We start from the raw sequence: 15,688 nt of genomic DNA, 5'->3' as shown, positions 1-15,688 counted from the left end.
ATTAAAGTCATTAAGCAGTTTGTTTGTGATTATCCAGGCAGGACAAATTTGTTTCCACTATGATGATTGTCTTTTCGACTGGGTGTCTCTTCTTATTAGCAGTCAAGGTTTAAATGCTATAGTGAACAGGTGGACACACACACACACACAACAGGTAGGCTGCATTAGGTCATGAAGGTTGTGTTGCTGTTTATTTCTGTCTGTTGGTGTGTTGGTGTCCAGTTGTCAGCTCAAGGTTGAAGAGTCAGCAGTAGAGGACAACAGGTGGAATAGTTTCCATGCTGTAAAGTGTTCACGTGTAAACATGTGTTTGAATTTTTCCCACAGGACAAAAGAAGAATCCAGGAAGACATCGCCAAGAAAAGAAGAGAGATCGAGGAAGAGAAACTGAAACTCCAGTACATAAAGGTAATGTTTAGTAACAGTGAGGGAGATCACGCACCAGATGTGTCGACGTGTGATTTGAAGATGTTATTCCATCAAATGATGAACACTAAAATAGAAAAATGTAGGCAGACACTGAACACAGACTGTAAAGACTCCCTGGAGGAATTCTGGGATGAAGATTTTATAATTTCATTTACTGTCTCAAAGCTAATAACACAGCAACAATCTCACTTTCATTTCTGAGCTCAGACATCTAAAGCTTATGAAGCAAGGCCAGACCTTCATTTCACAAATATTAACTGGGATCCTTTCACAGCAGCTGAACCGCTACATACTATAACTTGTAATATTGCTGTTTCACTCCCACACATATGAGGAGGGGGGGGGATGGGAGAGAGAGGGATAAGGCTGACCACTCATTCAGGAAATATTGTTTATTATCCAGTCAGCAGAGAAGAGGAGATGCTGTTTGGCTGCAGTGATTGGTGGAGAGAGCATATGTTAATGACAAAATGCTCTATAGTTTACAACTTTCTGGACTGTTGTAGTTAACATCCGGCAGTTTATATTCACTACACTACCCATGCTAAATCCTGTCTTCCCTCCTTGTGGCCACACCATGCCAGCACATTCAGCTTGAAATGAGAGGAAATGACCATCATTTTATATAGGGTGTGATGGTCTTAAACTTTAGAACAGGTTCAGCTACAGTGGAAATTGCTGAGATTAAGTTGGACGTGATAGTTGTGTCAGATTGAGCAGAATGTGCCCCCCCCCCTACGAATATACCCACGCCCCCACCTACCCTCTAACCCCCTCATCAGTGGTGGTCACTTGTTGACATGCACCAGCTGTCAACATTGAACTGAGACATGCACTTTCTCTCCATATGCAATAATGCACTGTGCTGCTAAATGTTCCTTCTGTTTGTTTTTTAAAAACTGTGTGTGTGTGTGTGTGTGTGGGTGTGTGTGTGTGTGTGTTTGTGTTCTATTGTTCATTTTATACAATATTGTTTATTTTTAAACTGTAATACATCAATATCCATTCCATGTCTTTGTCACAAGTGTTTGATAACAACATTTGAGGGCTCACTGCAAAAAAAATGTGTGTTTATGTATATATTATGTACATATAAGATTATCAGCCGATATATCAATATTGACATTTTTTTGCTCCCTAATATTGTTATCGGCATCAGCCCCTAAAATCCAGTATGGGTCGGTCCCTAGATGAGATTAAATTAGACATGATAGTTGTGTCAAGCCGAGCAAGAAGTCAGATGAAGAACAGCTAAACTGAAGCTACAAGTTACCTTGTGAGTTACTTTGTAAGCTCCACTCTTCACAGGTGAAGCAGAGGAACACCACACAGCTTTCACACTGCTTCCACTCAGAAAAGTGGAATTAAGGAAACTAGTTTCAGAATTTATTTTTTCCGGTTCTGCCAATCATACCACTGGCTGCTGAGAAGTGGGAATACCACTGGAACAATATACAGTGTATTTTATCATTTACAGTCTAGTTGCACATTATCAAAAATATATTTTATTAGTCTAATAAAGTACATCAATCCTTACAATTCACAAATAGCAACTTTAAAATACAAATGTATGCTATACTATACTATACTAATACTGTAAAATACTAATAGTGAATACTGTTGGAAGCTCAGACTGAGACTCCTGTGTGTTGGTGTGTTTGATTGACAGAAAAAGGCTCTGAGGGAGCAATGGCTGATGGATGGGCTGACTCAGCAATCAGAGGAGGAACAGCAGGCCCAGAAGCTTCAGGCTCTGGATGAACAGCAGCAGAGTGATCAGCTGCAGAGCAACATCCACAGGTAACCTCTCCACTCCACACACCTGAATGAGACCCACACCCCACACTGAACACAGGAAGCGTCGTGCAGGGACAACTGACATTTATATTTGCTTCATGTACATTGAAAGATGTGAAGACAAAGTGAGACTTCATTGATTCCTGTGAAGAAATGTGTTGCAGCAGAGAGTATAAATAAGAGACATACTAATATACTGGATCACACAAACAGTGAGGAGAGATGAAATGAGGGAATTGGGACGTGTAAACAATAGATTCCATATTGATTTGGAGGCCATTATATTTTCCTCTTGTAATGACATAGCTGAAACCCTGCTGAACAGAGATATACCACCACCTGCTGTTCACTTTAAACCTAGCTGACAAACCAAATAACAGCACCAGCATTAGTGATGGCTCTAGTCTGTATTCACCATTCAAATGAGATGAACACAAACACTGTCTCAACCTGTGCTGAGGACATACTGAGACACGCCTCACACCTCCCACCTGCTCATCATCATACAATCAATAAAGAAACTGGAAAATGTTTTATGGGCAAACTGGAAAAAAGAACAAAATTAAACTAAATATGTACTGGCTAAGAGAGAGAGAAATGAGAAATTCATTTATCAACTGTCTGGAGGTGAACAGAAATGAAGACAATAACCAGTGGGTCCATTATTATGTCTTTGTGAATAATAGTGGTACTAACAGTAGTGTTTGGGAACACTGGACAGGAAGTGCTTTGCTGACAGCTTCCTGTTTGAGATTGTTTGTTTCTATGACCTCATGTCTGACTCTGTGCATGAGGTCTACAGTGGGAAGCAGACAGGGATTAAGACCAGAGTGACCAGGCTTGACCTCTGTGCCAGGAACATGTGTGTCAGTCAGACCACAGACAGTGCTTACTTTATTACATCACAGGGCTACTTAGTCATGGCTTAGTGTGTGTTTGTACACACAATACACACAAGATCTTAGTTAGTTCCCAGTGCACTGCTGGGAGGAATTCTTTCCACAATTTGTTGTAAAGCATGAAGGATGGAAGTGTCAAATTTCAAAATCCATTTGATAATTTCTGTTTTCTTCTTTTTCTTTAAAGTCTTCAATTAGTTCAACATATTATAGTTGTGTAAAAGTACATATAATTCACAGTTTGGTATGTACCTTGGTTTTGGGGTCACAGTTCAGTAAGATAGAAGGTATTGTTTCACTATGGAGGTAACGGAGCATATTTTAACAACACTCAGTCAGTTGTATGGGTCATGTTTGTCATTCTGATGGCAGCAACACTACAGGGTAACCATGGTAACCAACGTACATTGGCGTACATAAGCTGGCTAGCATCTAGCTAAGTGGTGTGCTGCCAAAATTGGTAAAAATTGCACTTAAGAATTATTGTTCTCTATGTAGGAAAATATACAGTACCAGTCAAAAATTTGGACACACTTTCCCATTCACATCAATGACAAAGTGTGTCCAAACTTTTGACTCGTACTGTGTTTTTTTTAATATATAATATTTACAGTCAAAAATTCCCTCTTGTGTTTTCATTGGACACAATAATAAAACATATTTTCTCTCGTCTCTCTAGCAGTATTTTACCATGCAGATAGTGTTGGTGTTATTTCTCCACGTTTTGAGATAACTGGTTTCAGTCTCCACCCAAACACAGTGGAGGTGATAGAAATGTAATGTCCTAGAGCCAAGGCTATAGGTCCAAATTATTCTCAGTGTAATTGGTCGCTTTCTATTTCTGTGGGTCTGTCAGATGTTCCACTCTCAGAGGTGTTAGAACTGTGAAAGCCTCTATTAGCAACATCTCCTTCCAGAATAAAGCTCCTTGATATTCCACAGACTGAACCGTAATCAGGTTTCATAGAGTCTATTAGTGAATAAAGTAGTTCTTTATCTCAGAATATTGTGGTCTCATTAATAAAACAGTGTGTAGAATCCATATTTAAAGCGTTCATGATTACAAAAGCTGAAAATATTGTGCACCAAAAAATATCAGATTTATTAAACGTTGCATATGCACAAATGCAGGTACATTTTCCTTTATAAATCACTTTGAAATGTGTGCACATGGATCAGCCTCATATCCAGCCCTCTACACAGCCACATTCCACATCCCCTCATGAATATTGATCTACATGTATTTCTGTACCAATCAATCTCTCTGTCTTTTGACAACTGATCAGTAACTGTTGAGAGTCAGCATAGGAAGAACCACCACATCCATGTATGGACCATTATATCCCCATTTGCAGACATCATGAAGTTATATGTGTAACTCAGAACTGGATTGCAAAGTCAGTCATCTCTGGTTAAGTTCTTACTGGACACCCTGCAGTGGGCCAGTTTCCAGTTAACCAGTTTTTAAATGTTTTTACATCACACACTCTATATCTACAATACAGTAAACACTATTAATATGTGTTTACTCCAAAATCAAGAATACAGGTGTTTCTGTAATTTTCACAATCCATATATGAGTACAGGTGGTGAAGAAGTGCTGGTGAGAAGGCAGAGTGTGTGGCAGCCGCTGTGTTGTGTTCAATCCGCTCTGTGCACCTGACAGCACAGTCGTGTTCACTGCAGCTATTTTACACACAAAACTACATGAACACTAATATCATACCTGGTAATACATGCACAGTATTAGAAAATATTATTAAAAATCAATTATTGCTTTGTTCTGCAACTATGTTTAAGTTATGTTTTTTTTAACTGAAGTTGTTTGATGTCATTTTGGATGACCATTTCATCAGTTAGTTAATGTGGTTGAGGTGAAAAGGAATCAGTATATTCATGCTTAATATTGGGGAATGGCACACCAGACTCTCCTGAATCCTGCCACCTGCCACATCCTGACATCTTTGATTTCAGCAGCTGCTGTGCTGCTGCACTAGTGACCTTCTACACTCCGGGTGACACAGCGCTGATGAAATGTTGAGCAGACTTTGAATTAAGATTTGAGGTGGCTTATATCTTACAAATTGAAAGATGCTTATGGAATAATTATGGCTCACTACAAACAATAGTAAAGATCCAACACTGCTGGTTTGAATGTTTATGATAACATAATAATTAATGTGTGATTTTGATTTTAATCAATCAATCTTGCTTCAATTCACCTCCTTATCATCTACGTCGCCAATTTCCTCTGTCTCCAAAATGTTCATACACATGGGTCACAGTTTACGCACAGGGTTAGGGTTACAGACCTCCCATGCACACATTCCATGGGAAGAGGCATACTATGTGGGTTAGGGTTAGGGTTAGGGTTAGGGTTAGGGTTAGGGTTAGGTTAAGCGGTGTGTGCCTGTTTCAGGTCCCATTTTGTGCATATGTCATTACATTACATGTCATTACAAGACTTAAACCAAAACCTATATTTACTTACTGAAGTCATGTAATGACATAATACATATATAACCTGTATACCAACAGCTGTCATCACGTGACAGAAGTTCCATGTTTAAATCACTGAATGACAACTGGGCCAACTCATGAGCTTCATGAAGAAGCTCCTCTCAGCTAACGTCTGTCTTTAGTCAATAAACCATATGAGCTTATCTGCTCAACACTATTCTCCATTCTGAATTAACCTGCTCACTGATGGACCTCTAATATGTGTTGATGCTAGAGCAGGACTGAACTTCACTCACCCTGTTACTGAGCAGCCTGACAGCTCTGTATGCTGAGCTGGATCAAAGCTGGCTGAGAGAAGGCACACAGGCAATCTGTCGACAAAATCCCTGTCTCAAAAACCAATCAGCCCTCAGGATGGGCTCTGATAGAACCCTGACCTCTGTGCGATTGACAATATAGTGCTCTCAATAGGCCCAAAAGATCACTGTTGTTTATGAACATGGACTCTCTAGAGGTTTAACAGTTTTAAATGGTCTGCTTGTCTCATTGAAAGCCCATTTGGTTCTAAATATGTGGAATAAAGAAATAACTAAATATACAAAAAAAAAAAAAATGGTTATGGACTGAGAAACCAGCAAATCTAAAGGTGTTTTCACACTTGCCTTATTTAGTTTCATAAAACTGAACTCTAGTGTGTTTCCCCCGTTGGGGCATTTTGTTTGGGCAGGTGTGAAAGGAGTAATCACACTTGGGTGCAGACCTTAAACAACCGGACTGAGACCTTGTTGAAGAGGTGGTCTCAGTCTGGTTAGAAACAAACTCTGGTATGGTTCATTTGTGGTATGAATGTGAGCTGACCTCAATCCGAACCAACTGCAGGAAACATTGTGCATTTTGGGCTAAACCAGCTTCTGTAGCCAGCTGTGCTGTGCATTATGCTGAGCTGAGAAAGAGCTTTGTAATGTGTACATGAATCAAGGGTTGCCCTCTCCTCGTCAGCTGACTGTAGGCAGCACGTCTATGCATAACATGAAGCAACACATTGTTTGCGAGATGTTGCCTTGAAGTTAGCTTGGTGTATCGGCCAAATGATTTCCGCAACTATACAGAGATGCCAGTTCTGCTGGTCCATGTTGGAGAGCTATCCCAGAAGAGAAACAAACTATACATTCTTCGCCCGCCAGATTTCTGACCAATGACTGGAGTGACAGCTTCCACGCAGCTTTTGTTGATACATTTTGGTTCGCTTGAAATTTTGCCTGTGTGACACCAAACCAACCCAAAGGCTAAATGTCCCTGACATTTGTAACTGCCAACATGGTGACACATTATTTAATCTGGTATGCAAACCCTCACTTCACAGGAGAAACATTCATAAGTACAAAGCCATGTTTTAAAATAATAAGGATGTTACGGATGACAACTTAAAGGAAAAACCAACATAAAGTAAAGTGTTGGGCCGCCATGTACCACCAGAACAGCTCCTTGGTATTGATCTACAGTCTCAGTCTTCCAAAAGATACTCCCTCATTTAGTGTTTTAATGATGGTGGTGCAGAGCGCTGTCTAACACATTCATTCAAAACTCCACAAGTGTTCAGTTGGGTTGAGATGTGGTTACAGTTTAGACCATAGCATATGATTCCCATCATTTTCATCCTCATCAAACCATTCAGGACCCTCATGCTCTATGGATGGAGGCAGAGACCATTCCCATCAGGATAGAAATGTTTCATTATAGGATAAAGATGATGTATTCATTTGCTGTGACACTTCCCTCTAAGAGGACAAGTGGACCCAAACCATGCCAGCAAAATGCCCCCCACAGTGTAGAGCTACCCGATCCCCAAACATTCAGACCTGTGACACTTTTTCCATTCTTTTGGTCAAATGTCTGTACATTACAGGCAAACCCAGCAGTACTACCCATAATGTTTGACAAAAGAAAAGAACTGAAGCGAGTGTGCTGTGCTTGATTAAAAACATACAAGCATACAGTGTGCTGAAAATGCAGTTCAGCTGAGATATTGTTCCAATAATCAACACAGTTCACTGCTCTCTTGTACAGAATGGAGAAGGAGATCGAGATTTTGGAAGCACAGGAGCTCAACATCTCTGCCAATGAAGAAGTTATTCTGAAGCGATTAAAAGAGGTGGAGAGGACGGCTGAGGACATCATCAAGGTAGGCTGAAATCAACCAGCTGTTGGTTAACACTCTGCTTGCTTTATTGGCTCTTACACTGCTGTGTCTGCTCCTGTATGCAACTTCTTACCCAGAGGCAATGAAGTATGGTGATATCTGTCAGCTTCTAACAAACCATCATTTGCTGTTTGCTGTTTCCTCCTTACTTAATCACCAAACACGTTGATTGTCAAAAAACAACAAAAGAACTCCAGTGATTTAAATGTTCACTTTGCTGCAGTGATGTAGGAGTTACTTTTGAATCATTACTAGTCCAAAGATTTGCAGGTTAGTTGAACTGGCAGCTCTAAATCGCGCGTAGGTGTGAATGTGAGAGTGAGTGCTTGTCTTTCTGGACGTGTTACTAGGCAATCACACAGAAAAACAGTACTGCTTATAAAAAATGGAAGAGCCTGGGTTGTGTTGCCTCAATTACATCTGAGATCATATATGATCCATCACATTCAGTTTGAATCACAGGTTTAAAGGTCTGAAGGTTTATCAGGTGCAGTTTATCCTTCATCTCCATCTCAATGGTAAAAAGTAGAATTATTCCATTTACATTACAAAGTACTGAGGAATCTTTGTTTGTATTTAATTAGCCAAGACAGTGTGTGGCTGGGTGATGCCACATTACTAGCCCAGGTTTCAGATTGAAGTCTAATAACTGTGATTCTGCATCTGCTAGTGTTTTATTAATAATTAATATATACAACCTCAAAATCTGTTCATACAACATATACATTTTAAGCAGGCTTTGATAAATGTAGTGGTCACACTGGAAACATGTTAATTTGTAAAGTCAATATGCAAAACAACAACAACAACCAAAAAGTGTGCAATATAGCTCTCATTATTGCCCTGCAATGCAATGCATAAAGCAGCTGGAAGAGTTGCGCACAGCTGCAAAAAATCATAAAACCATAATTTGGGGATAAAAAGCTTCATTGTGAGGCTTAATTAGCAGATTGTGTTTAAATTGGATGGGGCATGCATATTTTCCTGTTAATATATGAATAGAGGACTGTTCATTTCTTGTACACTAACTGTGGAAATAATTACCTATAAAAATTACTGTATACAATGTACCGTGAATATTACAAATGACTTTGTTATATGGAACATTTACACCAAATATAGACGTCTTGATTTATATGCAATTTGTCCAAATGTGCATTTGTTCTGTGATTTTATTCAAAATTAGTAAAAATAGATTCAACTACAGCCTCAACTGAGCTCACAAATGTCCTTTTAAGGTCAGAGAAAGTTTCATTTACACCAATAGGAGAGTGTCACATCTGAGCCGAATGTTGGTCAACTTACCAAATAGATACTGGAGCTGTCTATGAATATACTGCGCTGAATTCAAATATCATTGTTCTTTACTCACTCCATGCTGCCTGTGGCTCTTCTACTAATCTCTGCTCGTTTCTAACAAGATGCACTTGCTGAGGACTGTGTGGGTGTTCTCTGGTTCACAAGAGGCTGCTTTGAGTGAATAAGGTATCAGGTAAATGGATTGCTCACATAATGGATGTGTGCAGTGTGTCGGGATTAATATGCATGATTTGCTTTCCGGTTGCTGTCTGTATTTAGACTTTAACACAGTGAAATAACTGCTGATGCTAAACCCCAAAGCGCCTTATTAATGTGTAGCACTTCTGTGATGTCGGCTTCCTGTTTCTCTCACTACTTTGACCCTCAACTACTCTGTCTTCATCTGTAGGAGATAAACGCAGGGTTCAACACAGGTAAACACTTTTATGGCATTCTGGTGTGTTGTGATTGGTTTATTAGTTGCTTCATATTTATATATGGTATTGGTAATGTAAAGCAAGGTTCTTGAATCTTAACTTTATTTTTAGTTAGTGAAAACTACCATAGTGTGCCAGACCAGTCTGTATTAACATACTAAACAAAACTGACATTTTGACATACATAGTATAAATAATAAGTAAATTAAATAATGATGTGTGTATTGTTATAATTTTAACCTTGGTTGTTCATCATCCCCATACAGACAATCATGGTTTCAAAGTATTGTCTCATAATCACCACTGATATCCAGTATTTCACTTTCTTGTATCTCCAAAAATAACAAAAATTATGATTTTCCAGATTGGAATCTTTTAAATTTCAACATAATAATGTAAATAGTCATGTCATGAAATAACCCAGAACTAGTATTTTGTGATGACAACTTCATTATCTCATCATGGGCACAACAGAGGTGTCTGGGTTATCATGTGTTCTTTCTTTGATGAGAAGAGTTGAGTTGAGAAGATGGATATCACTCTCAAGTTTGTGTGTTCAGCCCCGAGCTGGTGTCAGGAGGAGACTAGCCTTAAAAAACCTTCCAACATATCTAAAGCTCAGTATTCATTCATATGTTGTATATTGTTTAATTGATCTTTACACCAAAAGAAGCATAAAACAATTTGAGGAACAACAGTTTATCTATCTGCCCAGTATTTCTGTTCAGCGTGACATGTTGCCTGAAATGACTAGTGGCCTCAGTACAGGTATGATGGGACCAAACCTGCCAACCCCAAAGTGACAAGACTCACAGAAAAGAAAATATTAGATACAACATACTGTATTATAGAATTTCAAGGTGTATTTTTGCACATTGGACAGAACTAGGCAAGTTGTTTCCCTCTGTTTTCAGTCTTTATGCTAAGCCAGGCTAAGCATGTCCTGACTCCAGCTCTGCACTTAACACACAGATATGGGATTGATAACAATCTTTTCATCACACATATTTTTTCCCAAAAGTCCCTTTAAAATATTATCTTTGGATAATGTGCTTAAAAACATAACAGGAGCATCATGTATTATCATAAGAGAAAGACATACCTGAGTCATAATCACAACATAATATTTCTCTGTATCACAAGATCATTATAAGGCAATCTTTTGAAATGGACCAAACATGACTGCTCTTGGGATCAATGGTGTTTTCTTATACTTAACTGGTCATATTATTCTTCTCAGATGTGACACATTATGCTCCCTCACCACTGCAAGATGTCTCATCATATATCCAGCTGACACCAGCAAAAAGCTCTCCCATATGTCAGCCTGATAGTGAAGAACCAAAGAAAGGTACAGACATGATATACCTGCTGGACATGCTGAAAAACGTTGTCTGTCTTGCTGTTTGATCATACAACTGTCAAGATAATCTGTTGAAAATATAAGAGAAGTGGCAAACAAATGTACAGAAATACAGTGTAATTTAACCTGTGGAGAGATTTTCATTGCTGACCAACAGTTCCTCTGATCACAGTTCAGTCTCTCAGCTCACTCGTTATGCAGATATCCATTTTTTGCTCTTGAGGCATAGCTGTCTGCTGCTTAAGATTGGCTGCTCTGACTGAAAACGCCTCCTGGCTCCATTATGCTATTTTAAAAGCTGTAATTTTACATTTCACCAGATGCAAATTATCAAGCAATTAGTTTTCACTGTGAGGAGAGCAGAACAATTTCATGCCTACCATTTTGGGACTTTGCTGAAGTCATACATCAGAGAAAGCAAAGTTTTCATCAGAGAGAAAAAAGGACTAGAGCACACTCCAGCCTTAAATAATGCAAACATATGTATCTCCATTACCATGTCTATCGAGCCAAAATAGACAAAGACAGTAGTCAGATACAGATATAGACAAGTTACACAAGATGTGCATATGTCACAGGAGATTAGGTTGGATAGGATTTCAAACGTATTGAATAACTGATCCAGTGCCAGTACCCAAGTGCTGCATTTCAATCACTATAATAACAACACAGTCAACACAGATATACAGTAATGTTACATTCAAATCATTACATAAATGGAAGCAGTGCATTCAAAACTATCCATTACTCTATTTCCCAGAAGGTTATGTCTTTCAACAATATGAACATTGAAATACTTGCCCCAGCCAGCATGTCCATGTGGGCTCCACATGGGTTAAATGCTGGCTATGTGGGTACTGAGTGGGCATGGGCTTGAACTGGACACATTTTGTGGGCCCTACATGGTTTCAGTAACATGGGCCCCACATATGAACCCCCACATGGGTTGACTGTATGAGCCCCATAAGGCATATAAGTGGGCTTAGCGGGCATGGGCATAAACAGGGGCCCCATATTGTTTCAGAAACATGGGTCCCACATGTGTAACTCACCCAGCTGAAGTCCATATGGGCAAACACAGGTGGGGCCTGCATGGAAACTACGGATAAACCCATGTGGGACCCATATTGCAGCCCAAATTTAACCCTTATGCCTACATGGACATGCTGGCTGGGCCTTTAATCGTTCCTCCTGTTCATACTGGCCATTAAAAGTCTTAATGTGCTTTCACTGTTTTTTGTTTTTGTTGTTTGTTTGATTCAGTATTTTAAGAGATCATTATACTAGTTTTACATATGTGCCTGTTTAGATGACCATATATTTTCAAGAAATATTCAGTGACAAGAAAATTCACTCACCTATATTTATAATCTATTGTCTTGACCAAGTCTTTTCTCCATTCCAGCTACATTTGCAATGGAGATCAGTGTGGAGCATGATAGAAGAACAGGAAAAAGTCAGGTGGTCTCCACAGCAACTATCACCCCAGAAACCCTTCAGGAGAAGGGGTTAAAGGTGTATGACGATGGGCACAAGTCTGTCTATGCCTTGAACCAAGATGGAAGCAAAATGCATAGTGGAGCAGTTGGTGAGATGACGCACACAGAAGTAGACGAGCTGCTGCGTCAGGCCACAGATAAGAATGTGCCCAGTGAGGTGCAGTACCACCAGCCTCTCTACTCTGCACCCTACACTGGAACCAGCAGGCCTTCAACACCCAGGACGCCAAATAAAACACCGAGGCAAACCCCAACACCCAGCCCCAGCCTTTTCCAGAGGGCCATCTCACCCAGAAATGGAGCTCAAAGTCAGTTCGGCCATGAGCTAGAGGGACAGAAAAGCCTAAGCAAAACACCTAGCCCTAACCTCATCCAACCAGACTCCATGTCAAGAGTCCAAAGACATGGGGAAGAAATGAAGCAGGCCTATGTCCACATTCCAGGCCAATCCAAGGTTGACACGCCTCCAATTCCACAGCCTTGCTCCCCTCACTTTGGTGCCAAAACTCCTCAAGGTCTAACCAAGAAAAAGACAGATGCAAGCAATCCAAACCAAGCATCTCTAGTATCAGTCAAAGCCACATCTGATGGAATGCCAGCACCCATACAGCCTGTCTACAGAGATTTAGATGGCCTTAGGCCTTCACCGTCCAGCCACAAATCTGAACTAAACCCTGATGCTCTGATAGAGAACTCAATCGATTTAAACAGTGCAGAGAGTACTACATCCCTGAACCCCGTCAAAACCCTGCCAGAACAGTCTGACTCCCCAGTCACTATGATCTTCATGGGCTACGAGAATGCAAATGATGAGGAGGACGAAGACATCCATGCTGAGTTGGTGATCATAGGCAACAGTGATGATGAAGTTGATGAGGCCAAATATGTTGAAAAAGAAAATGATGAGGAGTGTCTCTCATTCCACCCAGAGGGATATAAGAGCAAGGTGTTCCAACCCAAAATGGGTATAGCCAAAGTTACTGGCTGCAGAGACATTATTGAAGACGCCTACACAAACAGTGATGATCTGGGGCTCCACAAGCCAACGTTCATCCACAAACCGGGAAAGCACAGTCCCTACCTGCAGGGACGGGATATGGATGAGTCTACAAACACAGGCAGCATTAATATGGAGAAGATGAAGCTCTGCTCAACAGGAAGATAAGAGGAAACTTTACCCATTGCTTAGAATCTGGGTCACTGAAAAAGCCATATAGGAATAGAATGTAGGTGATTTTAATCATATTAATTTCATCATCTTTCTTTCTAGTCCTTCAGTATGTTTCATCAAGTTTAATAGGTATTGTCTATATTGGCTGAAATGTCTAACCTGCTGCCAATTCAACATACAGTGATCAGCCTTTCGTATGCAATTGGAAGGCAACAACCTTTAGTCTCATGTCATGTGTTGCAAAATGCTTATCATGACACAACTCTTTCTTGTTGGGACTGAAGGAAACAGCTGACATCCTCAGACACTGGGTGTGTGGGTGATTCTGAAAGCTTTATTGCCACCCTCTGGCAAATTAGTCTCATTACACAGTCTCAATAACATGAGCATAGTAAAGCCCTACCAGTGCAGTTTACATGGCTAAAGCAGTACACTTTATATTTGTGTATCATCTCCATCATAAACTGCTGTTTGTGTGTTTGTTTTTTAAGTTAAGCTTCATTAAGGCCCCTTCAAAACACAGCTAGCCCACTTACATTAATAGATTATTGTAGTGTGACAATGACTCAATCACTTGATTTGGTTGATGATTTACTAACATTTTAATTTCCAAAGCTTACAGTTGAACTCATGAAAATTAAGGACATACACATTTTTTTCATCAGTTTAAATTCTGCAGTCATGAATATTCTATGTTTCTTGGTTTGGTTAGGGCCCTTTCATTCCTATGAAGGGAAATCTTAATGCTGCAGCATACAATTATATAATAGTGTACTTCCAACTTTGTGTTTGTCACTTTTGTCTTTCAACAATGTCCCATGCACAAAGCCACCTCCATATAGAAGCTTTTAACAGTTTGCTATAGAAGAACATCACTGGTATGCACATCAAATATCCAATCATCCACATGAAGCATGAATACATTATTTTTAAACCATTAAAAAGGCTTTATTTACAGTTTATAATCATTCTTAACGTGTGCCTTATCTAAAAATGGTACCTTGTTTCAAATGAAGGTGTAAATCCTGCCACAGTGAAAACTTTTGTTTGCATTTCTACTCTAACTAAATGATGTGTGTGCTGCTACTTAATCTGTGATTAAAAATGTCCTCCTCAAGTAATGGTGACAGTGTCATTTTTGGAACTGGTACATTCACCTTTTTTGTAATTGCAAGTAAATCAATGCTAATATATAGATAAATACTACAGTTAACTGATTATTAGAATAGAGTTAATTGTATTAGTCACCTGTGTTCATCCTCAGTCAGTGCAGCAACCTAAAGCTGAAACCAACACAAATACACAACTAAATAAAAATATGAATACACTCATACGGACGTGACAGTGTGTGTGTGTGTGTGTGTGTGTGTGTGTGTGTGTGTGTGTGTGTGTGTGTGTGTGTGTGTGTGTGTGTGTGTGTGTGTGTGTGTGTGTGTGTGTGTGTGTGTGTGTGTGTGTGTCTGAGCTGTTTTGCACAATAACAGGAAGGACAGCATGTGTGCTCTCATTCTAGTCTGCATGGACACAAGGACTGACAGCTGAGTGAATGTTGTTTTTCTGTCCCTCATGTGAAACACTTGTCCTTAGTGGCTTTCTCTCCCTCTCTATGTTTCTCTGTGGTATAATGAAAAACATGGAGGAGGGTGGGAAAAAAAACGAGGTGGCACTTTATCATGCTTAAAGGATACAGTTATATAACAGCAATGTCTTATATAAGACACAACCTGAAAAGTGAGAAACCCAAGGCCATCTTTTGTTCTTATTGTTGCTCAAATTAAATATTTATTGTGATTTTTGTCTTTCATTTGCTGGAAGAACGTACTGTGTATATACTATATTTTGGTTGATAAGATGACTCATATTCCACTCATCAGGGTTAATTGCAGTCAGGATCACATTGTGGATGTACTGTGTTTATTTACTGAAAAGAAGAAAGACAAATTCAGGACACAGTGGAGCCTAACTGATGTAAAACATTTTGATGATGTCATCTAATCAGACTGTTTACAGTTACAAACCAGGTGTGTGTATATCCAGACAGGTGATGATAGGCACTTTTTATGCCATCATTATGAGGTTTCTATAATAGCAAAAAGTTAATATATAAAGAAAACATCAATATAATACTACCTCT

The 15,688-nt window shown here is 39.5% G+C and overlaps 1 protein-coding gene across 1 annotated transcript in view; it reads left to right on the top strand.

Annotated features, from left to right (window-relative positions):
- The window catches only part of palmdb (palmdelphin b), a 33,223-nt gene extending 19,675 nt beyond the window's left edge, over positions 1 to 13,548 (top strand). Inside the window, exons 3-8 of the mRNA XM_062441949.1 lie at positions 328 to 408; positions 2,099 to 2,229; positions 7,653 to 7,767; positions 9,494 to 9,518; positions 10,762 to 10,872; positions 12,290 to 13,548. Coding sequence (XP_062297933.1) covers positions 328 to 408; positions 2,099 to 2,229; positions 7,653 to 7,767; positions 9,494 to 9,518; positions 10,762 to 10,872; positions 12,290 to 13,548 — 1,722 coding nt within the window. The remainder of the gene's footprint in view (positions 1 to 327; positions 409 to 2,098; positions 2,230 to 7,652; positions 7,768 to 9,493; positions 9,519 to 10,761; positions 10,873 to 12,289) is intronic.
- Positions 13,549 to 15,688: the final 2,140 nt, after the last annotated feature.

The sequence above is a fragment of the Scomber scombrus genome, chromosome 20 (genome assembly GCF_963691925.1).
Source record: "Scomber scombrus chromosome 20, fScoSco1.1, whole genome shotgun sequence".
NCBI lineage: Eukaryota > Metazoa > Chordata > Actinopteri > Scombriformes > Scombridae > Scomber > Scomber scombrus.
Note: the sequence above shows the minus strand (reverse complement) of the source record. Positions and strands in the feature narration are given on the sequence as shown.